Genomic DNA, 23,003 nt, shown 5'->3' on the forward strand with positions numbered 1-23,003 from the left:
TGATTGGAAATGAGCCACATGGTCACAGGGCACCCACACACACATATCCAGCTCAGTCCCGTCCCTTTCTGTGATTAACAGAAAAATTAAATCGTAACTCAAATTAGCCACCAAGGCATTAAAGTCCATGATGTAAATATTAGTTCTTCATGGAGAGCCACGGCCATTGTGGTCCAGTCTAGGCCCCTGATTAGGCCAGGTTATTTGGGTTAGGGGAGGTATAGCTTTCCTTCCCTGCTCTGGCTTCACCTTTTACTGGCTCCAAAAAGGAGACAGCCCTTTTTATCTGTCTTGCTGCGAACTGAGATGTTAAGAGTAACAAGAAGGGTTTCTTCAGGTATGTTAGCAACAAGAAGAAAGTCAAGCGAAGTTTGGGCCCCTTACTGAATGAGGGAGGTAACCGAGTGACAGAGGATGTGGAAAAAGCTAATGTACTCAATGCTTTTTTTGCCTCTGTCTTCACAAACAAGGTCAGCTCCCAGACTACTGCACTGGGCAGCACAGCATGGGGAGGAGGTGACCAGCCCTCTGTGAAGAAAAAAGTGGTTTGGGACTATTTAGAAAAGTTGGACAAGCACAAGTCCATGGGGACAGATGCGCTGCATCCGAGAGTGCTAAAGGAGCTGGTGAATGTGATTGCAGAGCCATAGACCATTATCTTTGAAAACTCATGGCGATCAGGGGAAGACCCGGACAAAGGGAAAAAGGAGGATCCTGGGAACTACAGGCCAGTCAGCCTCACCTCAGTCCCTGGAAAAATCATGGAGCAGGTCCTCAAGGAATCAATTCTGAAGCACTTAGAAGAGAGGAAAGTGATCACAAAACAGTCAGCATGGATTCACCAAGGGCAAGTCATGCCTGACTAATCTAATTGCATTCTGTGATGAGTAACTGGCTCTGTGGATGAGGGGAAAGCAGTGGACGTGTTGTTCCTTGACTTTAGCAAAGCTTTTGAGACTGTCTCCCACAGTATTCTTCTCAGCAAGTTAAAGAAGTATTGGTTGGATGAACGGACTATAAGGTTGATAGAAAGTTGGCTAGATTGTTGGATTCAACGGGTAGTGATCAATGGCTCCATGTCTAGTTGGCAGCCGGTATCAAGTAGAGTGCCCCAAGGGTCAGTCCTCAGGCCGGTTTTGTTCAATATCTTCATAAATGATCGGGAGGATGGTGTGTATTGCACCCTCAGCAAGTTTGCAGATGACACTAAACTGGGAGGAGAGGTAGATACGCTGGAGGGTAGGGATAGGATACAGAGGGACCTAGACAAATTAGAGGATTGGGCCAAAAGAAATCTGATGAGATTCAACAAGGACAAGTGCAGAGTCCTGCACTTAGAACTGAAGAATGCCATGCACCGCTACAGACTAGGGACCGAATGGCTAGACAGCAGTTCTGCAGAAAAGGACCTAGGGGTTACAGTTGATGAGAAGCTGGATATGAGTCAACAGTGTGCCCTTGTTGCCAAGAAGGCCAATGGCATTTTGGGATGTATAAGTAGGGGCATTGCCAGCAGATTGAGGGATGTGATCGTTCCCCTCTATTTGACATTGGTGAGGCCTCATCTGGAATATTGTGTCCAGTTTTGGGCCACACACTACAAGAAGGATGTGGAAAAATTGGAAAGAGTCCAGCAGAGGGCAACAAAAATGATTAGGGGACTGGAACACATGACTTATGAGGAGAGGCTGAGGAACTGAGATTGTTTAGCCTGCAGAAGAGAAGAATGAGGGGGGATTTGATAGCTGCTTTCAACTACCTGAAAGGGGGTTCCAAAGAGGATGGATCTAGACTGTTCTCAGTGGTAGCAGATGACAGAACAAGGAGTAATGGTCTCAAGTTGCAGTGGGGGAGGCTTAGGTTAGATATTAGGAAAAACTTTTTCACTAGGAGAGTGGTGAAACACTGGAATGCATTACCTAGGGAGGTGGTGGAATCTCCTTCCTTAGAAGTTTTTAAGGTCAGGCTTGACAAAGCCCTGGCTGGGATGATTTATTTGGGATTGGTCCTGCTTTGAGCAGAGGGTTGGACTAGATGACCTCCTGAGGTCCCTTCCAACTCTGATATTCTATGAATGGCCTCAGCCTGCTACCAACCCTTATAAGTGCTGAAAGGCCAACTCTTGCTGGTTCTGCCTGCAGTTCATCATCATCTCTAGGCAACCCTGTAGATCTAAACTTGCTGCTCTTCCCTACAAACAGGGCACATTCTTAGTGCAGGGAGTGCCAAGGTGGTGGGGCCTTTGGCCAGGTGTAGCAAATGCCTGGTACATCCTGCCACAACGCTCAACTTGATACCCTAGGGTCTGATACAGGGAAGTGCTGAGCTGTGGAAGCTGTGCTTCAAATGTAAAAAACGCTAAGTAATCTGAAAAATCAGATTCTAGTAATTTCTAATTAGGCACCCAAAATTACTGAATACTTTTGACCTTTTTCTGTCGGTATTTCAATTTTTTATTTGTAAAATGGGGATACTACCACCATCCACTCATCTTCACAAAAGGGGTAGTGAAGCATTCTGATGCTAAAGTGATGCACACCATAGAAGAGCCATTAGAAAATGTCTAATTCTGTCTTCAGAACAGGGTTTGAACTAAATAAGTTATGGAGAGAGACAATGAGGAGAAAACACAATATTTAAAAGCTGCCAGGTAGAAGTCCTATAAAAAATACCATATGATAATATAACTAGAGACTTTATCACAATGCATATGCACAGGGGGCCAAATTTAAGTTGCAAAGTCAAGTTTGCTTCAGAATTCCATCTTTCCAGGTGCAAAAATAATTAATCTCCAGCCCTAGCAGAGCATAAGATATCAGACCACAAGATCATAATGTTCTGATTACCACTTTGCCTTTTTCCCCTCCATTTGAGTACTGACATGATCTTATTGGCTTCTATCTCAAACTTATATCTAAACATGAATGGATTACCAGTTTTGAAATGGTATAAAAAGTATGAATTTGAGTATCAGTTTGAGGCAGACACCCAGGATATAAAATTTCAGGCTGAACAGTACACTATGGCAAAACTATAAACAACTGAAAACAGGGTCTTAGAATGGGATGAGTCAGACACCTTGCTAATAGGTGGCACTAGCAGCCCTTTCCATAAAAATGAGCAGCCCAGGTTTCCAGAAAAGAACTTTTTTGATAGGTGCAAACAATCCACTGACAGGGCTTAGTAAGACATTTCCTCTGTGGGCCGGTTATTATATAAGCGTCCTCTACATGGCGTCTTGCACCTTTCTCTGAAGCAGGTGGCCGCTGTTAAAGATTGCATATTGTTATTATTTATTTGTGTTGCAATAATGCTTTGGACGGCCATGGTGCTAGACACCGTACAAACATGGGTCAGACAGACAGTCCCTGTCCCGAGGAGCCTGCAGTTTGCTGTCCAGTATGGCAACTCCTAGGCAACACTCCCAGAGAAGGACGGCCAGCACCCACTGAAAACTGTCACCAGCATCTTGTTGCACTGGCATCCCAGCAGCCATAAACTGGGGAAACCCTCACTAAGCCTGCTCCCCTGGTGAGAGGGGTTGGGGGTGGCGGGCACCCAGGACAGGGGTGTATCTGTGTGGATGAGGGCAGGCGTCCAGAATGGGGTGGGGGGCGGCGGGAAGGAGCCCAGGACGGGGCTGTGAGGCAGGGGGTGACTAGAATATGGCTGGGGAGGGAGGCAGCCGGCGGTACCTGAGACGGGCTATGGGGGGAAAGGGGTGCCCGCGACTGGGGAGGGGGCAGCAGGTGCCCAGGATGGGGGTTGGGAGGAGAGGGTGGCCAGGACTGGGGGGCGGGGGGGGGGGAGGAGAGTGGGTGCCCAGGATGGACCTGGGGCGGCGGGCGGGCGGTTGCCCGGGACGCAGCGTGGGGGAGGGGAAGGGCGGAGGCCCGGAGCTGTGGCGGGAGCGCGGCCCCGGGGCGGAGAGGGCAGGAGCTGCCTGGTTCCCGCCGTCGCAACCCAGCCCTGTCCCGGAGACGCACCTCACGCCGCCCAGGCTCCAGCCCCACCAGCACCCGCCGCCGCCGCCGCCGCCGAGCTAGGCGGGGCGGCGCGGCGCGGCGCGGCGCGGCGGCCTCCGGTCTCTGCCCGCCCCCGGAAGTCTCCCCGCAGCCACTGAGGAGCCACCTTGTTGCGGCCCGCGCCGCCGCCGCCGCCGGGCAATCTGCTGGCCAAGCGGAGGCGTTGGAGGGGCAGCGCTGAGTCCGGCCCAGCCCCCCACGCCGCCGCCGCCGCTGCCGCGCTCGCCCTAGCCCGGGCGCCGCCCCTGCCCGTGCCCGCCGCGCGGGCCATGCGGCTGGGGGCCGGAGGCGGCCGGAGGCAGACCGGACGCGCTCTCAGCCCAGCCGGGCGCGGCGCACGTGGATGCTGAGGGGCGGCGAGGCCGGGCCGGGAAGATGCTGTTGTCCCTGGTGCTGCACACCTACTCCATGCGTTACGTGCTGCCCGCCGCCGTGATGATGGGCACCGCGCCTACCTACGTGCTGGCTTGGGGCGCCTGGCGCTTGCTCTCCGCCCTGCTGCCCGCCCGCTTCTACCGGGAGCTGGATGATCGGTTCTACACCATCTACCAGAGCATGGTGCTCTTCTTCTTCGAGCGCTACACCGGCGTGCAGGTGAACCCCCCCCTCCCCTGGCACCGGGAGAGGGCAGCGAGCAGAGCGGGGGAGGGGGGCTTGGGGCGGGGGGAGGGCTGCCTTTGGGGGTCACTGCCAGTCAGCTGCCACGTGGAGGGCACGGGATCTGTCCTGGGACTCGTGAATCCACCCATCGCCGTGCTGTTCGGGTGCCGAACTGTGCCCCTCCGTGGACTGCTCAGAGCGGGCGGAGCCTGGTCACCCCGCGGCATGCATTTGTTGCACCTAAACTGGTGCCCTCGTAAATACTTAGGCAGATGTTAGCCTTGCTCACCTGAGTAGTCTCACCGGAGCTCAGAGTAGCACGAAGGCAAAGAAAATATACTCAGACCACCACTGGATCTTGTGATTGCCCACCTAACCCTCTGTTTGCACAACCTCTCCCTTCAACCTGGTCACTCCTTCCTGGACTTGTCTCGGTTTTGCAACTAAGCAAGCTGCCCTTGATTGTTGCCACTGACCTTGAAACCCTTGAGCAGCGCTCTTGGAAGTCAGTGGTAAAACTCCTACTGACTTCTGTGCAGGCTCTGACCTTTCCATTGTAAGCTCATGGGGGGCTCTGACTCTCTTATTTTGTAAAAAGAAAAGGAGTACCCGTGGCACCTTAGAGACTAACAAATTTGTTAGTCTCTAAGGTGCCACGGGTACTCCTTTTCTTTTTGCGAATACAGACTAACACGGCTGCTACTCTGAAACCTGTCATTATTTTGTAAAGAATCATCACTATGAGTTTTTATCTGCACTTTTCATTCACAGCTCTAAAAGTGCTTTACAAAGGAAGGCAAGTATTGTAATGCTCATTTTACAGGTGTGGAAACTGAGTCATACAGTGGGGAAGAGACATGGGCACAATAATGCTACGGAATCCAGACCCCCCAGTTAGTGCTTTTAACAGCTGAACCATGTTGTCTCGTTTCCACAATCATGATACTAAATAGATAGGTATTAAAATAATAGTCACATGAATAAGGCAAGCAGAGTTAATGAAACTACTGGATGTTGCTATTGCTACCCAAAGCAAAACTTGAGTGACCTTCCTTCAGTCCTTTGCAAATAATGGATCCAAACATATCTGTAGTGCTGAACACTATGAATACGGCTTGGATTATAATGGCTCATGTCTGACTTGGGTTTCAGGTTGGACTTTTTCTATTATCCTCTAATTCAAAGTAGAGGGAGTGTTAAAGGGATACCTTTGAGATAAAATAGTATGTAAAATGAAATTCCTTACTATATTGCTGCTAATAGTTTAAATTATTATAGCTAATGAAAATAAACATAACATCTCAATATTTGTACTGCTCATTTGCCTAAGTTTTGGGTCAACTGAAGTTAATAGGAGTTGTGATCACTCAGCAGCTCTGAATTCAGGTTCAAGACCTCAAGTTAGGAACCCAGAATTAGTGGCCTCTCTTGCAAGTTTCAGCCTTCTGTTGCCCCTGTCAATGTGCATCTGTGTGCAAATAATTATACTTCATATTTATAGAGCACCTTATCTTGGATAATCTCAAAACACTTTTTACAGATATTAATAAATAGTCTCTTAATGCCACTGTGAGGGGGTTACATCTCCATTTAGAGTAGGAGAAACTGAAGTCTAGAGATGTTAAGGCCTACATTTTCAAAAATGTCTTAGTTTTGGATCCCCATTATGAATCACCTATGCCCTGATTTTCAGAGCAACTGAGCACCCCTTATAGGTCCAACTGTAGTCAATAAGAGTGCAGGTGCTCTGCACCTATGGATATACGCCCTAAGTGTCTGAAGATGGGTAACTAAAATTGTGTACGCTTCTGAAAATGTAGGACTAAATCATTTGGCCAGGTTCACACAGGAAGTTTGTTACAGAACTGGAAATGGAGCCCAGATCTCTTGACACCAGTTCTGTAACAAGACTATGCCTCCAAGCATTAGCATTCTTGGAGACTTCAGGAGCCAAATTAGCAATGTGCATATTTTTGTTTACAAGCTTGTTAGTGCCTTTCAATGCTAAACTTGGACTTCTCCTGTGTGGAAGTTAAATGCATAAGGAGCACTAACTCATTTGAGTTGTGATATAAACTAGAACAGGGAGGAAGGATAGTGCAGGACTAAGATCTGGGAGTTCTGTTCCCCGCTGTGCCACAAATTATGTGACTGTGGCCAACTCAATTAACTTCTGTCTCTGTTTCCACATCTGTACAGTCAGAAAAACAATACTTCCTTATCTCACAGGGTGATGTTAATTGCTTACTCTTTGTTCACAGCCTTGTATTCACATAACATCTTTCATCCAAAGATCTTAGTACATTATTATTTATTAGAATTGATCTGCCAGAGGTGAAAGGCTAGCCGTTTAATTCAACCAATCTTAAGGACAAAATTCAAAATCAAGAATATATGTATGATATAAATCATAACAGAATAAATATATGGTTCAGATTTCCTATTAGGAAGGTGCCCTGGGGTAAATATTATGAACAGGACACTTACCATTGAAAAATGCCTGCTCTGTTGAACATCTAGCACTAACTCGTAAGAAAATAAGAATAGAGAATGTCCAGGAAAGACGTAGAAGGGGAAACATCAAGAAAACCACTGGCTATGCCAATACTGTGTTTTTTTCTTAATTTCCCGCAGTTGCTTCAGTGCAAGTCTATCAGTGATGGCAACATAGACCATCAGCTGCTATTTTTGTCATAGTATCAAGTAACCCTGCTAAGAATTGCAACAGTGGATGATCTTTGGAAAAAGTGCAGTGCAGGCAAGGCTAAAAAGAAAGAGGGAACAGAAAGGAACCAAAAGCTAACAAAGGGAAGAGTCCCGAAGACCAGTGCTTGTGGAATGAAGCGTGTGGCTTAAAACCAGGAGATGGAAAAATAAAGGGAGGGAAGAGGGAAACTGAGAGTAAGAATTAGTCAGAGAAATGCCAAATACCTGGTACTTTCAGCATTTTCAGGTGTAGGAGAGAGAATCCCTGAAACTCATTTTATGTATACATTTTACTACTCTTGATTGCATTTCTCTGAAAAATATTCCATAGCTCTTAACTTGGAGAGGGCTCAGGTCATGGCATAGGCCCCAGTCTTGCAAACACTTAAGTAGGTGTTTGCTGGATTGGGACCATAATCTTGAAACTGCTACTTTGGGGCATATACTTAGGTTAACGGGGCAGGCAACAATTTTTCCCTAAATGTCAAGCCCTGGTGCTTATAATAAAATATCACTAAACTCAAATCAAACAACAAAAATAGGATATAAGAATGTTAACATTATACTTCTATAGCACTCTTCATCAGGGCTCTCAAATTGCTTTACAAACATTAAAACATCCTAACATCTCTCTTGGGGGAGCTAAATTACTGGATGATGAATTGCATAAATTAGTAGAAATGAAAAAGATCTAGCTTAAATCATTCTCTGGTTTTACAGACAGGGAAACAAGATGTTAAGGACCTGATCAAGCAAAGCACTTAAGCATATACATGGTGTCATTGAAGTCAATAAAACTACACATAAATTTAAATGCTTTGCTGGATTAGGACCTTAAGTGACTTGCTCAAAGTTGTACTGTGAGACAGTGGCAGAACTGGAAAAGATCATTTTATTTGAGACTATGTCTTGTCCAGGATTCTTTGGATCTGTTATATTTGCATGATTTGTGGATTTTTAATGCAATAATATATCTATTCTGTCATAAATATTGGATGTGCCTGCTTTTAAAATCCTATCTGTCATGAAATTTCCATTGATATCAATGGGAGTTTTACTGGGTTAACATTGTGAGTTGAGTCCTATATATAGATTATTTTTTAAATTAAATTAAATAATAGTGTATCTTATTTTTGCAGGAATGGAGAGGAGAGAAAAGGAGGTTTCTGTGTAGCAACAGCTGTTAATCCACAAAGTATCTAATTACACACAGTTTTTTTCATTCCTCTAACTTAGTGTTTCTAACCAACTTGAGTTTATACAAACAAAAACCCTCCTCCATGCTGCATATGAATTTTAACTTTATAGAAAAAAGAAAAGGAGTACTTGTGGCACCTTAGAGACTAACAAATTTATTTGAGCATAAGCCTTCGTGAGCTACAGCTCACTTGAGCTGTAGCTCACGAAAGCTTATGCTCAAATAAATTTGTTAGTCTCTAAGGTGCCACAAGTACTCCTTTTCTTTTTGCGAATACAGACTAACACGGCTGTTACTCTGAAACTTTACAGCAAACACTTTAAATTTAAATTTGTGAAATAATGGAAACTGGGATATATATTTAATTATGTAGCAGAGCTAGTCTGATATGTAATAACCTATAGGGATTGGGACTGGAAATTAAATTTAAATATATAGTTGTTATTGCAGAGCTCTACAACGATAGGAACCACTGCTCCAGCATTTTTGTTTTAGAGTGTGGTTCTGGTCAGTGATCATGTAGAAGCAGTGCCTTCTTACTCAATCAGCTGCTGTTCCTGTATTTTCTGAGTCATATCTGCTTACCTTCCTGCCAAAAATATGCTCTTTGCTCCTGATAGCTTTGCAGCTCCCATACAGCAATAAAAGAGAGAACTAGATTCTGTTGTGGCTCTCACGTAATCAACAAAACGGTTAATGAATTTTCAAATGCAGTCTTATTACTGATAATGATGCGTCGCTTGGCTTTCAGAACCCAGAGTGAATTTACAGTTGGCAATTAGAAAAAACTTCCTAACCTGCAAATGAAGTCAGTTTAGTCAGACACATTGTGACTGTAAACATGAAATCCCATGATGCCACTTAAAGCCATTTTTCAGTGTATAACTATATTTTAACTGATATTCATACACTTTATTGTGACTCACATGCTATAAATATTTATTAAAATAAATCTGTATGCTATGTTCTGACAACGCCCAGGAGCACTAGCTTGGATTACAAATTTATAATACTGAAATGTGTAAATGCAATCTACTGAAAAGTGGGACATGGATAATCGCCACATTCCTTTCCCTCTCACACATCTATCTTGTTGCAAGATCATTGTGTTATTAAGATACATTTCTATTTTTCTTTGACTTAGCTGTTGACTCCTCTTTGCTCTGCTGTGAGCTACAGCAGTGTTACAATATATTTTTTCTAGCTAGCACATATACAAGATGTTTAAACACTTTTTAAATGTAGTTTAAAGTGAATAGAAAATTTGACAGCAAAGGATGTTACTGAGTGACATGGTGGGTCAGAACGGCCACTGACACAAACAGGTGCAACTCCTCTGAGTCATTGGGGTAGCATTTGCTATGCTAATTGTGGATTTGGCCCCAAGTTTCTAAATCTTCAAATATGTGGGCTATTTGCAGTTGGTTCACTTAGTTATTATCTGTTAGTATGTCTATTGTTTCTTTTTGAATTCACCTTTATGTTCTGAAGGAGTTCTGTTCTCCCTTGCCTTCAGGGAGCCCAGAGTTTGTATGTTCTTATTTCAAGGTGTGATTGTGAAAACTAAAATGTTTAAAAATATTTCTGTGATTAGAGTGCTTGAATGGCTGAAAGAATTGGAAATGGGATATGGTAAAGCCTTTCACCTCTCAGTGACCATTTAGACCAGGGATTCTCAGGTCAACTTTTTTGGTGGACTGGCCTCAGAGTGCGGCCACCAACTCTTGCTGGTGGCTGCTCTCATTTTTTTTTTTTTTCCTAAAATACTTGTGAGCTAGAGCCTGAAGCCCTGTGTCCAGATCCTGAAGCCCCACAGACGGGGCCTGGGGATGGAGCCCGAAGCCATGTGGCTGGAGCCTGAGGCCTGCTGCCACACAGCTAGAGTCCAGGGCTGGAATCTGAAGCACCATGGTCAGAGCCTGCCTCCACTGGGCTGAAACCCAAAGACTGAGCCTCACTGCCCCTGGGAAGGTGGGGAACTGAGTGGCTGCGTGCTCCTCCAGCGTTGTGCCCCAGGTGTCTTCAGAAGGGGGCAGGATCCAACCCCTGCTGGCATCCCCAGCAACCAACACCAATGCGGTGCATCCAGGAGCAACAGGGAGGGGCCACTACTTTGCCACTTCCCTCCACACCTCCCCCCATCACAGCCCAGGAGGCTGTGGCCGCATTTGAGAAACGCTGATTTAGACTCCTATCCCAGTTGCCGTCAGGGTGATGAAATTAATGCCTGTGGTGTTTGTGCATGTGTTTCACAGCTGGTGAGGGGTAAATGCTCTTTATTGAAATCTTTTCTAATTTTGTTTGGTATTTGTGTTGATTGGCAATGTAGAAATGTTAAAGAAGCAGCCAGAGTGATGATTTCTTTAAGAATTATATTCAACCTGCAGGGTTTTGACAATGATATAAAATCCATGCCTGTTTTACTGTGAATGGTTTTTGGGTCTTTTTTCCTTGTCCAACATACACACATCTACCTTTCTGTCTCCATCTGCACCCTCTTTGGAGCAGGAAATGTTAGAAGTGATGCTTCTAGAAGTGTTATAAAATTATAATTTTAATAGGGCTCAAGTTATTAGGGGAATTGGATGTGTCTCATTGGTAATGCTTCTACAATTGTAGTCAGCACAACCATGTTGTTTCTAGCATCCATTACAGAGTATGTACTACGCCACAAGTACGCTACGTTGTGTAATATGCTTTCTGCAATGGGAGTTAAAGTTTGGACCTGTATACATTAGTAGACAAATAGTTTTTAACACTTTGGCCTAGTCTGTACTGGGAAAATGGCATGGTGTTAGAAAATGTGCTGACTAACACATAGTTAAAAAAACAATTTGGCACCTAGTAGACAAGGACAACTGTGTTTAAAAATGTTAGCTGCTGATGGCCAGGAATACCTTGTTTGTCCTAGAGCTCTCACTGATATTGCCACTGGAGATGCTATAGTAGCAATCCTGAGATATGTTAGGGGGGGAAAGTCCAGTATAGTCACAGCCTGGTATTTCTGTCTGATGCTAGAAGCTCTTAGTGAGGCAAATGGGTAGCAAAAGTTTGGGAATGGCTAAGGGGACAGGTTTGATACTATAATGAGTGTGCTGAGGGGAATGAAAGTTAACTATCCCTAGAAAGGGCATCCCTTTAGTGACAGACACTGTAGAGGAGTGCTAAATCTCATGATACAAGGTAACGAAACAAGGAAATGTTGGGACCTGACCCTAAGTTTTAAAATTATGACCCATTTGTTTGGGTCTGACTTTCACAAACTTTAGAAAGGATCCCTACTTTTTCACAAAAAAGAAAAGGAGTACTTGTGGCACCTTAGAGACTAACAAATTTATTTGAGCATAAGCTTTCGTGCATCTGATGAAGTGAGCTGTAGCTCACGAAAGCTTATGCTCAAATAAATTTGTTAGTCTCTAAGGTGCCACAAGTACTCCTTTTCTTTTTTGTGAATACAGACTAACACGGCTGCTACTCTGAAACCTACTTTTTCACAATTATTTCCCAATTGGACACTCACAGAGACTGGTTTTAGAATAAACTATTATATAAACATCACTAGGGATGTTAGATAGATCAGGTGGGTAAGGTAAAATCTTTTATTGGACCAACTTAGGGATAGTCAGGAAGAGGATTCTTACTAAGGAATATGTCCCTTATATAGTACAATATTTCTTTGTGTATATTATTGTACAGGTGTTAAATGATGCTGCTTAAGCACAATAGATAAAGTTTCCAAACGTAGATACCTAACTTTAGATACCTAAATCCACAAATAGATCTAGGTAGCTAAAGTTAGGCACCTGAGTGAAACTTTGGCCATATTCTGTATGTCTCAAACATATTTTTGGATATGTGTTTCATGGTTTCATGCTACAAGATGCAGAAAATCCCACACTGTGGGTGCATGTATGCATGCAAGATAGATAATGTGTGTCTGTCTGTCTGTGCTTAATTTCTATTCTGATTGCCTTTGACTGCCACTGAGGGTGAAAGTGGTGTCCCATTTAAACACACAGACATGGTGTTTACATTCAGCTGGATGCCAAGTAGAAGTTTGGTATATTGCAGCCTGTGACTATATGTTGGGGGCTAGCACTGGGAGATTCAGTTAAACCATACAGGGCCTGACATTGAGGTGTTTTGTGCTTGTTGCTCCCATTGTCTTTGATTGAAGTTGTGGGTACTTAGCATTTTTGAAATCAAGCTTCTATTGTCAAAACCAAAAGAGCCTAAAAGCTCCTGCAGTTGGCAAACTAGTAAAAACTTGTTGGGACAATCTTGTAAACTGCACTGTCTTTTTAATCTCCAAGTTATGACTGTACTTGAGTCTCATAATGATATCAGCAATCTATGTTTGTATCTGTATCTAGTACCAACATGTGGAATTGTCAGTAAATATAAAGTTATGCATCTAGGGAAATCCTAAGAAGTCAAAAATATATGTTGGCTAGCACTAAAGAGAAAAGGATTTATGAATAATACCGTGGGGGATTAAAACAAAAAAGGCTTTGTGTTTGAAAGCAGGTTCAGCTGCAAGAACAAGAGGATGAACTAGAAGGATTTGCATTTCTAAACAATCATTTAAACAATCCTGTTTGTGATTGAGAGTCAGGAGATTTAACTTAATCACAAACAGGATTGTTTAGATTAAGTCAAATCTCTTGACTCTCCATTTTTACAATCCTGTTCGTAATTAAGTCAAATCTCCTGGCTCTCAATCTAGTGCTCTATCCTCTCAACCTTCATATAGGGATCGTTTCTCTCCTCAGATACATTTTACCGCAGTGGTGGCTGAGCAACTGAAAGGGTGACCAATGTGTAGCTGTTGCCTTATTTAGTGTAGTGAAACCACCTTCTCTTATTAAGCATCTATTTTGCAGATTTTCCTACTTTGATTGACCTTATAACTCTTCAGGAATTGTTTGAACTACACTGACCCTTTTTTGTTATCATAGTTATTAATTGGTGGATAATGGATCATGAAAATATCCACAACAGCTTTATATTTAATACAACCAAATAGTTTGTGTAAAGTTGACTGTTAATAGAATGAGAAAAGACTCCTTTATATTTGGTATAGTGCCCCTCTTGCTCTGCTATTGCCACTCTTAACATCGTTTGAAAAAACTGGGTGTTACTCTGGATTGACAGTGAATTACTTCAGTGAATTATTCAGATTTAAAGTGGTATAGCAGAGCAGAATTTATCCTAGAGTCCCTTAGTAGTGTTAGATTTGAAAACAGGCTTGGATGAAAGAGATCCTGACACTTCAGATATAAAGAAGTGTTCTGTTGAGGGGAAAACTTTCCTCATCTATTTTGGATTATTTTCTAAAGAACTTTATGTAGAGTGAAATGGGAAAAATCTTCTGTTTCCCCTCCCCCTGCTTCTGTCACTCAATATGTGCAACGCAACCCCACAATAATAGATGGGGAGCTGGACGATCATAAGTATTGGAGGGAGAGACTAGTTTGTTTCAAGTTATTTTGATTTGCATTTAAAATTAGTCATTCATACTTGGGTGAATTCTGCTTATTTGAACATATGCCTATATACTAAAAAATTAAATTTCAGACTGCATCATGTTTATAACATTAATATCATTTACAGAATCACACATTGCTGTCAGACCAGAGAAGTGTTGGAGAACTAAGTAAGGCATTTTTGAAAATTTTTAAGTCACATTTTCAAAAGTAACTTTAGAGCCTGCGTTCCACTGAAAGTCAATAGTATTTAGGCTTCAAAAGCACTTTTGAAAATAGAGAATAAGTGCTTATGAAAATCTTATCCTGAGTCACAAATGAAGAAACTCTAGCATTTTCACTATCTTCCTTTTCCATTCATTGATAAGTACATGCCAGCCTAAGAGTTTAGGGCAGGGGTGGCCAACCTGTGGCTCCGGAGCCACATGCAGCTCTTCAGAAGTTAATATGCTGCTCCTTGTACAGGCACCGACTTTGGGGCTGGAGCTACAGACACCAGCTTTCCAATGTGCTGGGGAGTGCTCACTGCTCAACTCCTGGCTCTGCCACAGGCCCTGCCCCCACTCTACCCCTTCCTGCCCCCTCCCCTAAGCCTGCCATGCCCTCACTTCTCCCTCATCCTCCCAGAGCCTCTTGCATTCCATGAAACAACTAATTGGGAAGGGAGGGAAGGGAGGGAGAGGGGGAGGCACTGATCAGCGGGGCTGCCAGTGGGCAGGAGGCACTGGGAGCGGGATGGGGGAAGTGATGGGAGGCTGCTGACGTATTACTGTGGCTCTTTGGCAGTGTACATTGGTACATTCTGGCTTCTTCTCCAGCTCAGGTTGGCCACACCCGGTTTAGGGCATACTTTTGTACAAACATTTGTACAATGTTACAGATAACATTTAACCAGCGCTCTCTTCAGGTCCTTTGCAAGAGATTAACTATAAGGTCCTGTACAAGAGTGTTTCTCTTGCTAGAACTCCTAAAGATGATGTCTGTCAGAATGTCCATGATTCTTGCTGTTAGGGGAGGGACTAAGGATAAAATTTTCAAAAAGGCACCTAAGTGATTTAGGCTCCTAAGTGTCATAGGTGCTTTTTTGAAAATTTTAGCATTATTCTAATTACTCATTAAAGGAAGGTGTGTTCTTGGGAAACAATAGTTCTTACATTGCTTTTGAGTCACTCAACTCTCTTTTGAGGAAATCCCAAATTTTCATAAGTCTTGAACGACTGTGCTACAGGATTATAGGGGAGACTATTTCAGGCATTTTTGCCCTCTTAATGAAGTCAGTTAGAACAGCTTGTTCTAGGTGAGAAGAGGTTTCAAGTTTTTAAAAAATCAAGATGTTCACTTTCCAGGCAATATTCTTCAGCTGGTTCAGCTGAAATCTCACCTTGTAAATAGATTTCCTCTCACTTTACTTTTGCAGTGTGTGCTTGAGGGACCTGCAGTCCTCTCTAGAAAATGCAGTGTTTTAGTAATTTATATTAGGGCCTGCTTAAAGGGTGTATTGACTTTCATCTTCCCATCAATCACCCACTATAAGGACTGCAAATTTTTGCCAATGCAAGTAATGTCGGCATAAAGCCACTGCAGTTAGTATATTGCTTGACTCCTTGCATCGGAAATGTGCGTATTCACCAGGAGTGCTTATTTTGATGCACAGTGCAATGCACCATGGATAAGTATCCCAGCATGCAACTTGCCACCATTCAGTGCGCTGTCTTTTGGTAAGTTTTTGTAATGCATGGAAGGGCAGAAACAGGTGACTGGGACTATGGGGTCAAGTCCCCATCATACTGTTTTCACCACCCCATAATGCCATCTCTATTCCATAAATTTTGCGTCTATTTTAAAAATCTCGTGAACGCACACAGGATTTATCAATGTCTGCCATCCTGGACAGAAGCGTGGAGCATTACAGCTTTGCACTGTTGTCATGAGCTTTGCAAGAACAGGATGCATAATCTTTGTTTTTTGCAGGGCCACAAGAAGAGCCATGGGGAACATAGAATCATAGAATATCAGGATTGGAAGAGACCTCAGGAGGTCATCTAGTCCAACCCCCTGCTCAAAGCAGGACCAATACCCAACTAAATCATTCCAGCCAGGACTTTGTCAAGCCTGATCTTAAAAACTTCTAAGGAATGAGATTCCACCACCTCCCTAGGTGATGACACAGTCCAGTGTTTCACCATCCTCCTAGTGAAAAAGTTTTTCCTAATATCCAACCTAAACCTCCCCCACTGCAACTTGATGATTTCCTGGAGGGCATACTGCTATGGTGCTCATGGAGCAGCTGCAAATGGTAGAGTGCTCCTTCTGGGCTGGAGAAATGAGCACTGACTGGTGGGATTGCATCATAATGCAGACTTGGGATAATGAGCAGTGGCTGAAGAACTTTCAAATGCATAGGGCCGCATTCCTGTATCTGTGTGCTGAGCTTGCTCCAGCCCTCCAGCTTAGGAACACCAGAACAAAAGCTGCATTGACAGTGGAGAAGCAAGTGGTGATTGCATGGTGGAAACTTGCAATGCTGAGTTGTTACCACCGGTCAGTGGGAAATCATTTTGGAATTGTAAAATCCACTGTGGAGGCCTGTTGCGTTGTGAGACTCACTTCACCTCAGTATATGGCTACTGCCAGTCACCACCTAGCCCCCATTCACTGGAGCGGACTGCAGTGTACAAGCCACTCATCACAGGTAAGGGGGGTTTGGATCTGCTGCCTCTACCTACCCTCGGGCTGCCCTGTGGCAACCCCAGTACTCTGTCTTAGGCCATCTGCCAGGCCTGCAGCCTGGGGCTTTTCCAGTCTGGAGCCTCCTAGCTCCTCTGGCCTTCCCCAGCCCTGCTTCACCTCAGGTGCCCTGGTACGCTCCCCAGCAGTCAGGCCGGTCTCTCTCCACAGCTAGAGGAGACTCTATCTGAGCTTCTGGCTCACAGCCCTTTTATAAGGGCCAGCTGTGGTCTGTTTGGGGTGTCGCCCCAGCTGTGCCTACTTCCCCAGTCAGCTTGGGAGCTACTTGCCCCCAGTCACAGCCCTCTCCTGAGCTGTTTTAAGCCCCCCTGGGCAGGAGCGGGTGACTACCCCGCTACTAGGCCATTGTCATGCAATGGTACAGGGCCATTAATCATCTTCTGCTATGCAGAATTGTGACTCTCGGCAATTTGCAGAACATAATGGATGGCTTTGCAGCAATAGAGTTCCTGAACTGCGGTACTCCAGAAATAGATGGCACTCATCTTCACTATTTTGGCACCAGACCACCTTGCCACAGAGTACATTAACAGAAAGGGCTATTTTTCTATGGTTACGCAAGTGCTAGTGGGTCACTCGGAATGCTCCAATGACATCAATGTTGGCTGATAAAGGAATGATGCTTGCATCTTTAAGAACATAGGTCAGTTCAGAAAGCTACAAGCATGGACTTTTTCCCCGACCAGTAGATTACCATTGGTGATGTTGAAATGTCAATAGTGATCCTAGTGGACCCAGCCTACCCTTAATCCCCTGGCTCATGAAGCTGTACACTGGCCACCTCAACAGCACCAAGGGAAGATTCATATATTGGCTCAACAGGTGCAGAATGACAATTGAATGCACTTTTGGTTGATTAAAGGAACAGTGGCATTGTTTACTCACAAGATTGGATCTCAATGAGAAAAATATCCCAATGGTTATAGCAGTCTGTGTCCTGCATAATATCTGTGAAGCAAAGGGGGAAAAGTTGTTGCTGGGGTGGTGGGCGGAGGTGGAACAGTTCTCTGCTGCATTTGAACGGCCAGACGTAAAGGCTATCAGAAGAACTCAATGTGGAGCTATAAGGCACTCGAAAAAGCATTTTAACAGCGAGCCACAGTAACGCATCATGGTGTACAGTGCTCTACCTGCAATTTGGTTGCCTGTTAAGAATTGTTTGGTGCTTAGTACACATCTGTGAATATAACACTGACAATGCCCATACTAATTTTGTGGAGCTTGCTGTACATTTATGATTATTACACTCTGTTTGCCACTGATCCTATGAGTTGTGTGTCAGTGTGTAAAACAACTAGTGGATGCTTTCACTACCGTCAGGCACTCTGCAACATATGTTGGGAACTAATAAATAAATAAAGATGAATTATTTTCCAAACAATAGAATTTTATTGAGTAGCAAAAACACTTTAAAAATTCTGTGCAAGTTAAAAGCAAATACACTAAAACCTCAATAAATTTATGGAACAGAGCGTAAAGAAGAGGAAGGAACATTCAGGTTCATTTTAGCTAAAAATACATCAGTCGTAGCTCTCACAGGTCAGTGTATGTGAAGCAGTGATTCTCCTGAATGTTCCCTGGTGTGCAGCGCTAAGAAAGGGATGCAGCCCTTGATGCCACGTGGAATGTTGGGGGGCTGTAGGGAGGTGCTATACCGGGGTTGTCCAGGGACTGCAAAAGGAAGTGAGCCTGGGATTGCTGTGCCTATAGATCCACAAGAATTTGCAGCATCTGTTTGCGCTGCCAGAGAAGCCCCGTTATGTCCTGGTACATCTACCTCTCCTTTTTCTGCAGGGCCTCTTGGACCTTTCTCCTGTTTGCTGTTTCCTTCTCCATATAGTCTGTATTATTCATCCTCCAGGCCCTCTGTTCATGATCTGATGCAGCCCTGGCTTACAGAATCTCACTGAATGTGTCATCCCAAGTCATCTTCTTTCTCCTCCTTATCTGGCACAGGTATTCTCTGGGTGTGGAATCATAGAATCATAGAATATCAGGGTTGGAAGGGACCCCAGAAGGTCATCTAGTCCAACCCCCTGCTCAAAGCAGGACCAAGTCCCAGTTAAATCATCTTAGCCAGGGCTTTGTCAAGCCTGACCTTAAAAACCTCTAAGGAAGGAGATTCTACCACCTCCCTAGGTAACGCATTCCAGTGTTTCACCACCCTCTTAGTGAAAAAGTTTTTCCTAATATCCAATCTAAACCTCCCCCATTGCAACTTGAGACCATTACTCCTCGTTCTGTCATCTGCTACCATTGAGAACAGTCTAGAACCATCCTCTTTGAAACCCCCTTTCAGGTAGTTGAAAGCAGCTATCAAATCCCCCCTCATTCTTCTCTTCTGCAGACTAAACAATCCCAGCTCCCTCAGCCTCTCCTCATAAGTCATGTGCTCTAGACCCCTAATCATTTTTGTTGCCCTTCGCTGTACTCTTTCCAATTTATCCACATCCTTCTTGTAGTGTGGGGCCCAAAACTGGACACAGTACTCCAGATGAGGCCTCACCAGTGTCGAATAGAGGGGAACGATCACGTCCCTCAATCTGCTCGCTATGCCCCTACTTATACATCCCAAAATGCCATTGGCCTTCTTGGCAACAAGGGCACACTGCTGACTCATATCCAGCTTCTCGTCCACTGTCACCCCTAGGTCCTTTTCCGCAGAACTGCTGCCGAGCCATTCGGTCCCTAGTCTGTAGCGGTGCATTGGATTCTTCCATCCTAAGTGCAGGACCCTGCACTTATCCTTATTGAACCTCATTAGATTTCTTTTGGCCCAATCTTCCAATTTGTCTAGGTCCTTCTGTATCCTATCCCTCCCCTCCAGCGTATCTACCACTCCTCCCAGTTTAGTATCATCCGCAAATTTGCTGAGAGTGCAATCCACACCATCCTCCAGATCATTTATGAAGATATTGAACAAAACGGGAAGGGGAACCCCTCAAGGACTCTACAGCAGCAGCTACAGATAAAACACACAGCTATGATTGTCAGTATAATCACAATGGAAAACATAAGTTAAGATTCAGAACTCCCTTCCCTTGCTCCCTAAAGTTTAAAACAAGACATGGTTATTACATACTTCTGCTTTAGAGTCCTTGTGCGTGGCACCATAGCACCAGCCATGGTGACTGTGGGCGACCAGGAGTGAGGGAAATGAGGAGAGGATTGCACGGTTGCACGAAACTATGATTATAGGGCAATGGCACTGAAAATTGGTACCATTTTTCATAGGCTGTGGTGATGTTAGCTGATATCTCACTCATGAGGGTAATAAAGGGAGGCAGCGCACAGCTGCTACGGGCATCCCGAAGCTACCCAGTCCCTTTTTACTGGAACTTTTCCTGCCAAAGTTATCGCTGACTGGCGAGAGAAAGTGTCCCACTGTGGAGGAAGAAATAGGGCTGCCATCCTAGAAACCTTCTGGAGAGGATTGCAGAGCACTGCCATGAAAATTTCATCAAGATCATTCAGGTAAATTCTAGGGACATTCCTGTACTTAAACAAAGTGCTCTGCATGGCCCCTCTCTTGCTCTACAGAGGAATGGAAAGCAGATGACAATGCGTTATTCTCTTTTTGTTCTTCTGCTACCTCTTCTAGTACAAGTAAATAAATGAAAAGTTGATAGCTGTGTCCTGCTAAGTTGGGGCTGCCATCACTGTAATGGAAAATAAATTTACACACTTAGCCAAGGTTCCTTTCCTGCATTGAACCCATGCTCAATTGCCAGGACTGACTGGACTCCGGTGGAGTCTCAAACAGGTCGTGGCTCATGGCATCTCCTCTTCTTTCTCCTCCTCCTCCTCATTCATGCCAGGGGCCTGTGACTTAAGCTTCACGGTGATATCGGTGGTGTGCGGGCTGGTGGTAGGTATGCAGCTCTTTGTAAAAGTGGCAGGTCTGTGGCTTGGCACTGGATTGACTGCTGGCTTCCCTGGCTGCCTGATATGTCTGACACACTCTCTTCACTTTCACATGGCGCTGCTGCTGATCCCTCTTTTTGCATCCCCCGTGCAATCTGCTTGTAGGTTTCCACATTTCTACAGCTGGTCAGGAGCTGTGCTTGCATGCCCTCTTCTCCCCACAGGCCCAGGAGATCCTGTCTGTTCCAGTCCAGAGAACATCTGGAGCATGAAGCCAGCATGGTCAGCTGGGAAGTTGTGGACGGCAATGAAGAGCTGCTAGGTGTGCTCTCCAAGCTGGGCAATCAGGACAAGGCATTTTAAAAATTCACAGGATTTTAAAAGGTTCTGGTCTCCGTGACCTCCGGGAAGTGGAGTTCATAATTGTGATCAGAGAAGTCAGTGTTGGGCATTGTGGGACAGCTGCTGGAGGACTGCTAAGATTGACATAGGTAACAGAGTGTCTACATTCGCACGGTGTCAACCTTAGTTTATTGACCGTAGTTCACCGTTGTTGGGGAGTGGTGTTACAATATAGGCGTAATGGAAAGCTTACATCAGTGGGAGACAAATACAAGTGTAGATACATGCACAGCTTCATCGATGCAAGCCATCTTAGATAGACCTAACTTTGTACTGTAGACTAGGCCTCACTCTCTGTGGGGCTCCAGTCCCAACTCTGCCACAGACTTTCTGAATGGCCTGGGGCAGGTCACTTCGGTGTTTATTTTAAGAAGTGTCCACTAATTGAAATTACTTGAAGATATTTGGCATGTGGTTGTTCAGTATCTCCAAAAAAAAGGCCCTCAATTTAGTACCCCAAATTAGTGGATATTTTTGAACATTTTGTTTTTCTCTCGCTTAGTTTTCCCATCTTTAAAATGGGATCAGTAAAACACTTTGAGACTGTTCAGGCAAAAAAGTGTTAATAAAGAAACTCAGGACTGCGTTTTGTATTTTTCTTCGGCTGCTGTATCTAGGCAGAGCAAGTAAACTCATTTGTAACTAGCTTTCCTCCTGTGAGCTTAGTTAACTGAAATTAGTGGTTTAATATTTATAAAATAAGTCTTTCCTACTATTATCACCTGCCTCTTGTTCTTTTGAGTAAGGTGAGGATAATGAGCCTTTTTTCACTTTACATTTTTCCCTTCCAATGAGTTATCTGCTGTAGAAATATCTTTTTACCCATTTTAATAGAAGCTTTATGATTTTAGATGGGTAGATTACTATAGTTTGTTAAGGCCTGAATATTTGAAAATTTACATTTTTAGGGTCAAATACTAAAAATATATGTAGTCAGAGAAATATGAGCAGAATGAAAGACTTCAAAAACTATTTTTCATGTCATTTATAATACTATTTTATTACAATTATTTGTTGTATGTTTTCTTTGGCTGACTAAAATAATCCCATTTCCTTTTAAAATGTCAATGATTCCTTTTAGCTAGGAGTAGCACCTGCTGGCAAGACTAGATCAGATCCTTTGCAATTCAGACTCAAGACACATTCATGACTGTCAGATGTTCTTGTTTAATTCAGGTGGGAAAACTAGTGGAGCAATTCTTTATATTTTAGTGCCTGTAGCGGTGCGGGACTCACCCCTGTGGCGCCTCTTGCTGGTCGTCCAGGGAATTAGCGTTCCAGCCTCCAGAGCATCCTCTGCAGGCCGGTGGCCCGCTTGCTGCTGGCCCACATGTCCCCCCCAGGCCCCGGTGCCCCTTTTATCTGGGGTGCTGCCCCCTGGGAGTACCCCCACAGATCTGGGTCTCCCCTCCCCGGGGAACCCCCACCATCTCTCCCACACCTTGCCTCTATGGCCACTGCCAGTCATCAACTAGCTCCCGTTCCCTGGGGCTGACTGCAGTGTAAACGCCACTCATCATAGGCAAGGGGGTTGGAACCTGCTGTCTTTGCCTACCTTTGCCTGCCCCCTGCAATCCCAGTACCTATTTGTCCTTACTCCCCAGCTCCTCTGGCCTTCCCCCAGCCCTGCTCCACTTCAGGTGCTCCACTCAGCTTCCCAGCAGCCAGGCCCCTCTGCCTTAGCAAATGCGAGGGAGAATCCTCTCAGCTGCTGGCTTCCCTGGCCTTTATAGGGCCAGCTGTTTGGGACGTGGTCCCAGCTGCAGTTGCTCCGCCAATCAGCCCAGCTTTTCCCCTGCCCCAGCCCTCTCCCAGGGCTGTTTTAAGCCCTTCCAGGCAGGAGTGGGTGACCACCCCGCTACAGTGCTCCCTGTAAAACTTGACCCTACAAAACTTAAACATTTGCCTAATTTTGTGCTCGTGAGTAATATCATTGACTTCAGAGTAAATATTCAGGTGTTTGCAGGACTAGCG

At 44.6% G+C, this 23,003-nt stretch overlaps 1 protein-coding gene across 1 annotated transcript in view; it reads left to right on the plus strand.

Moving 5' to 3' along the window:
- The first annotated feature begins 4,122 nt into the window (after window positions 1-4,122).
- The window catches only part of AGPAT5 (1-acylglycerol-3-phosphate O-acyltransferase 5), a 122,150-nt gene continuing 103,269 nt past the window's right edge, over window positions 4,123-23,003 (plus strand). The window contains exon 1 of the mRNA XM_038397122.2: window positions 4,123-4,619. Coding sequence (XP_038253050.1) covers window positions 4,401-4,619 — 219 coding nt within the window. The 5' untranslated portion in view covers window positions 4,123-4,400. The remainder of the gene's footprint in view (window positions 4,620-23,003) is intronic.

Source organism: Dermochelys coriacea, chromosome 3 (assembly GCF_009764565.3).
Source record: "Dermochelys coriacea isolate rDerCor1 chromosome 3, rDerCor1.pri.v4, whole genome shotgun sequence".
NCBI lineage: Eukaryota > Metazoa > Chordata > Testudines > Dermochelyidae > Dermochelys > Dermochelys coriacea.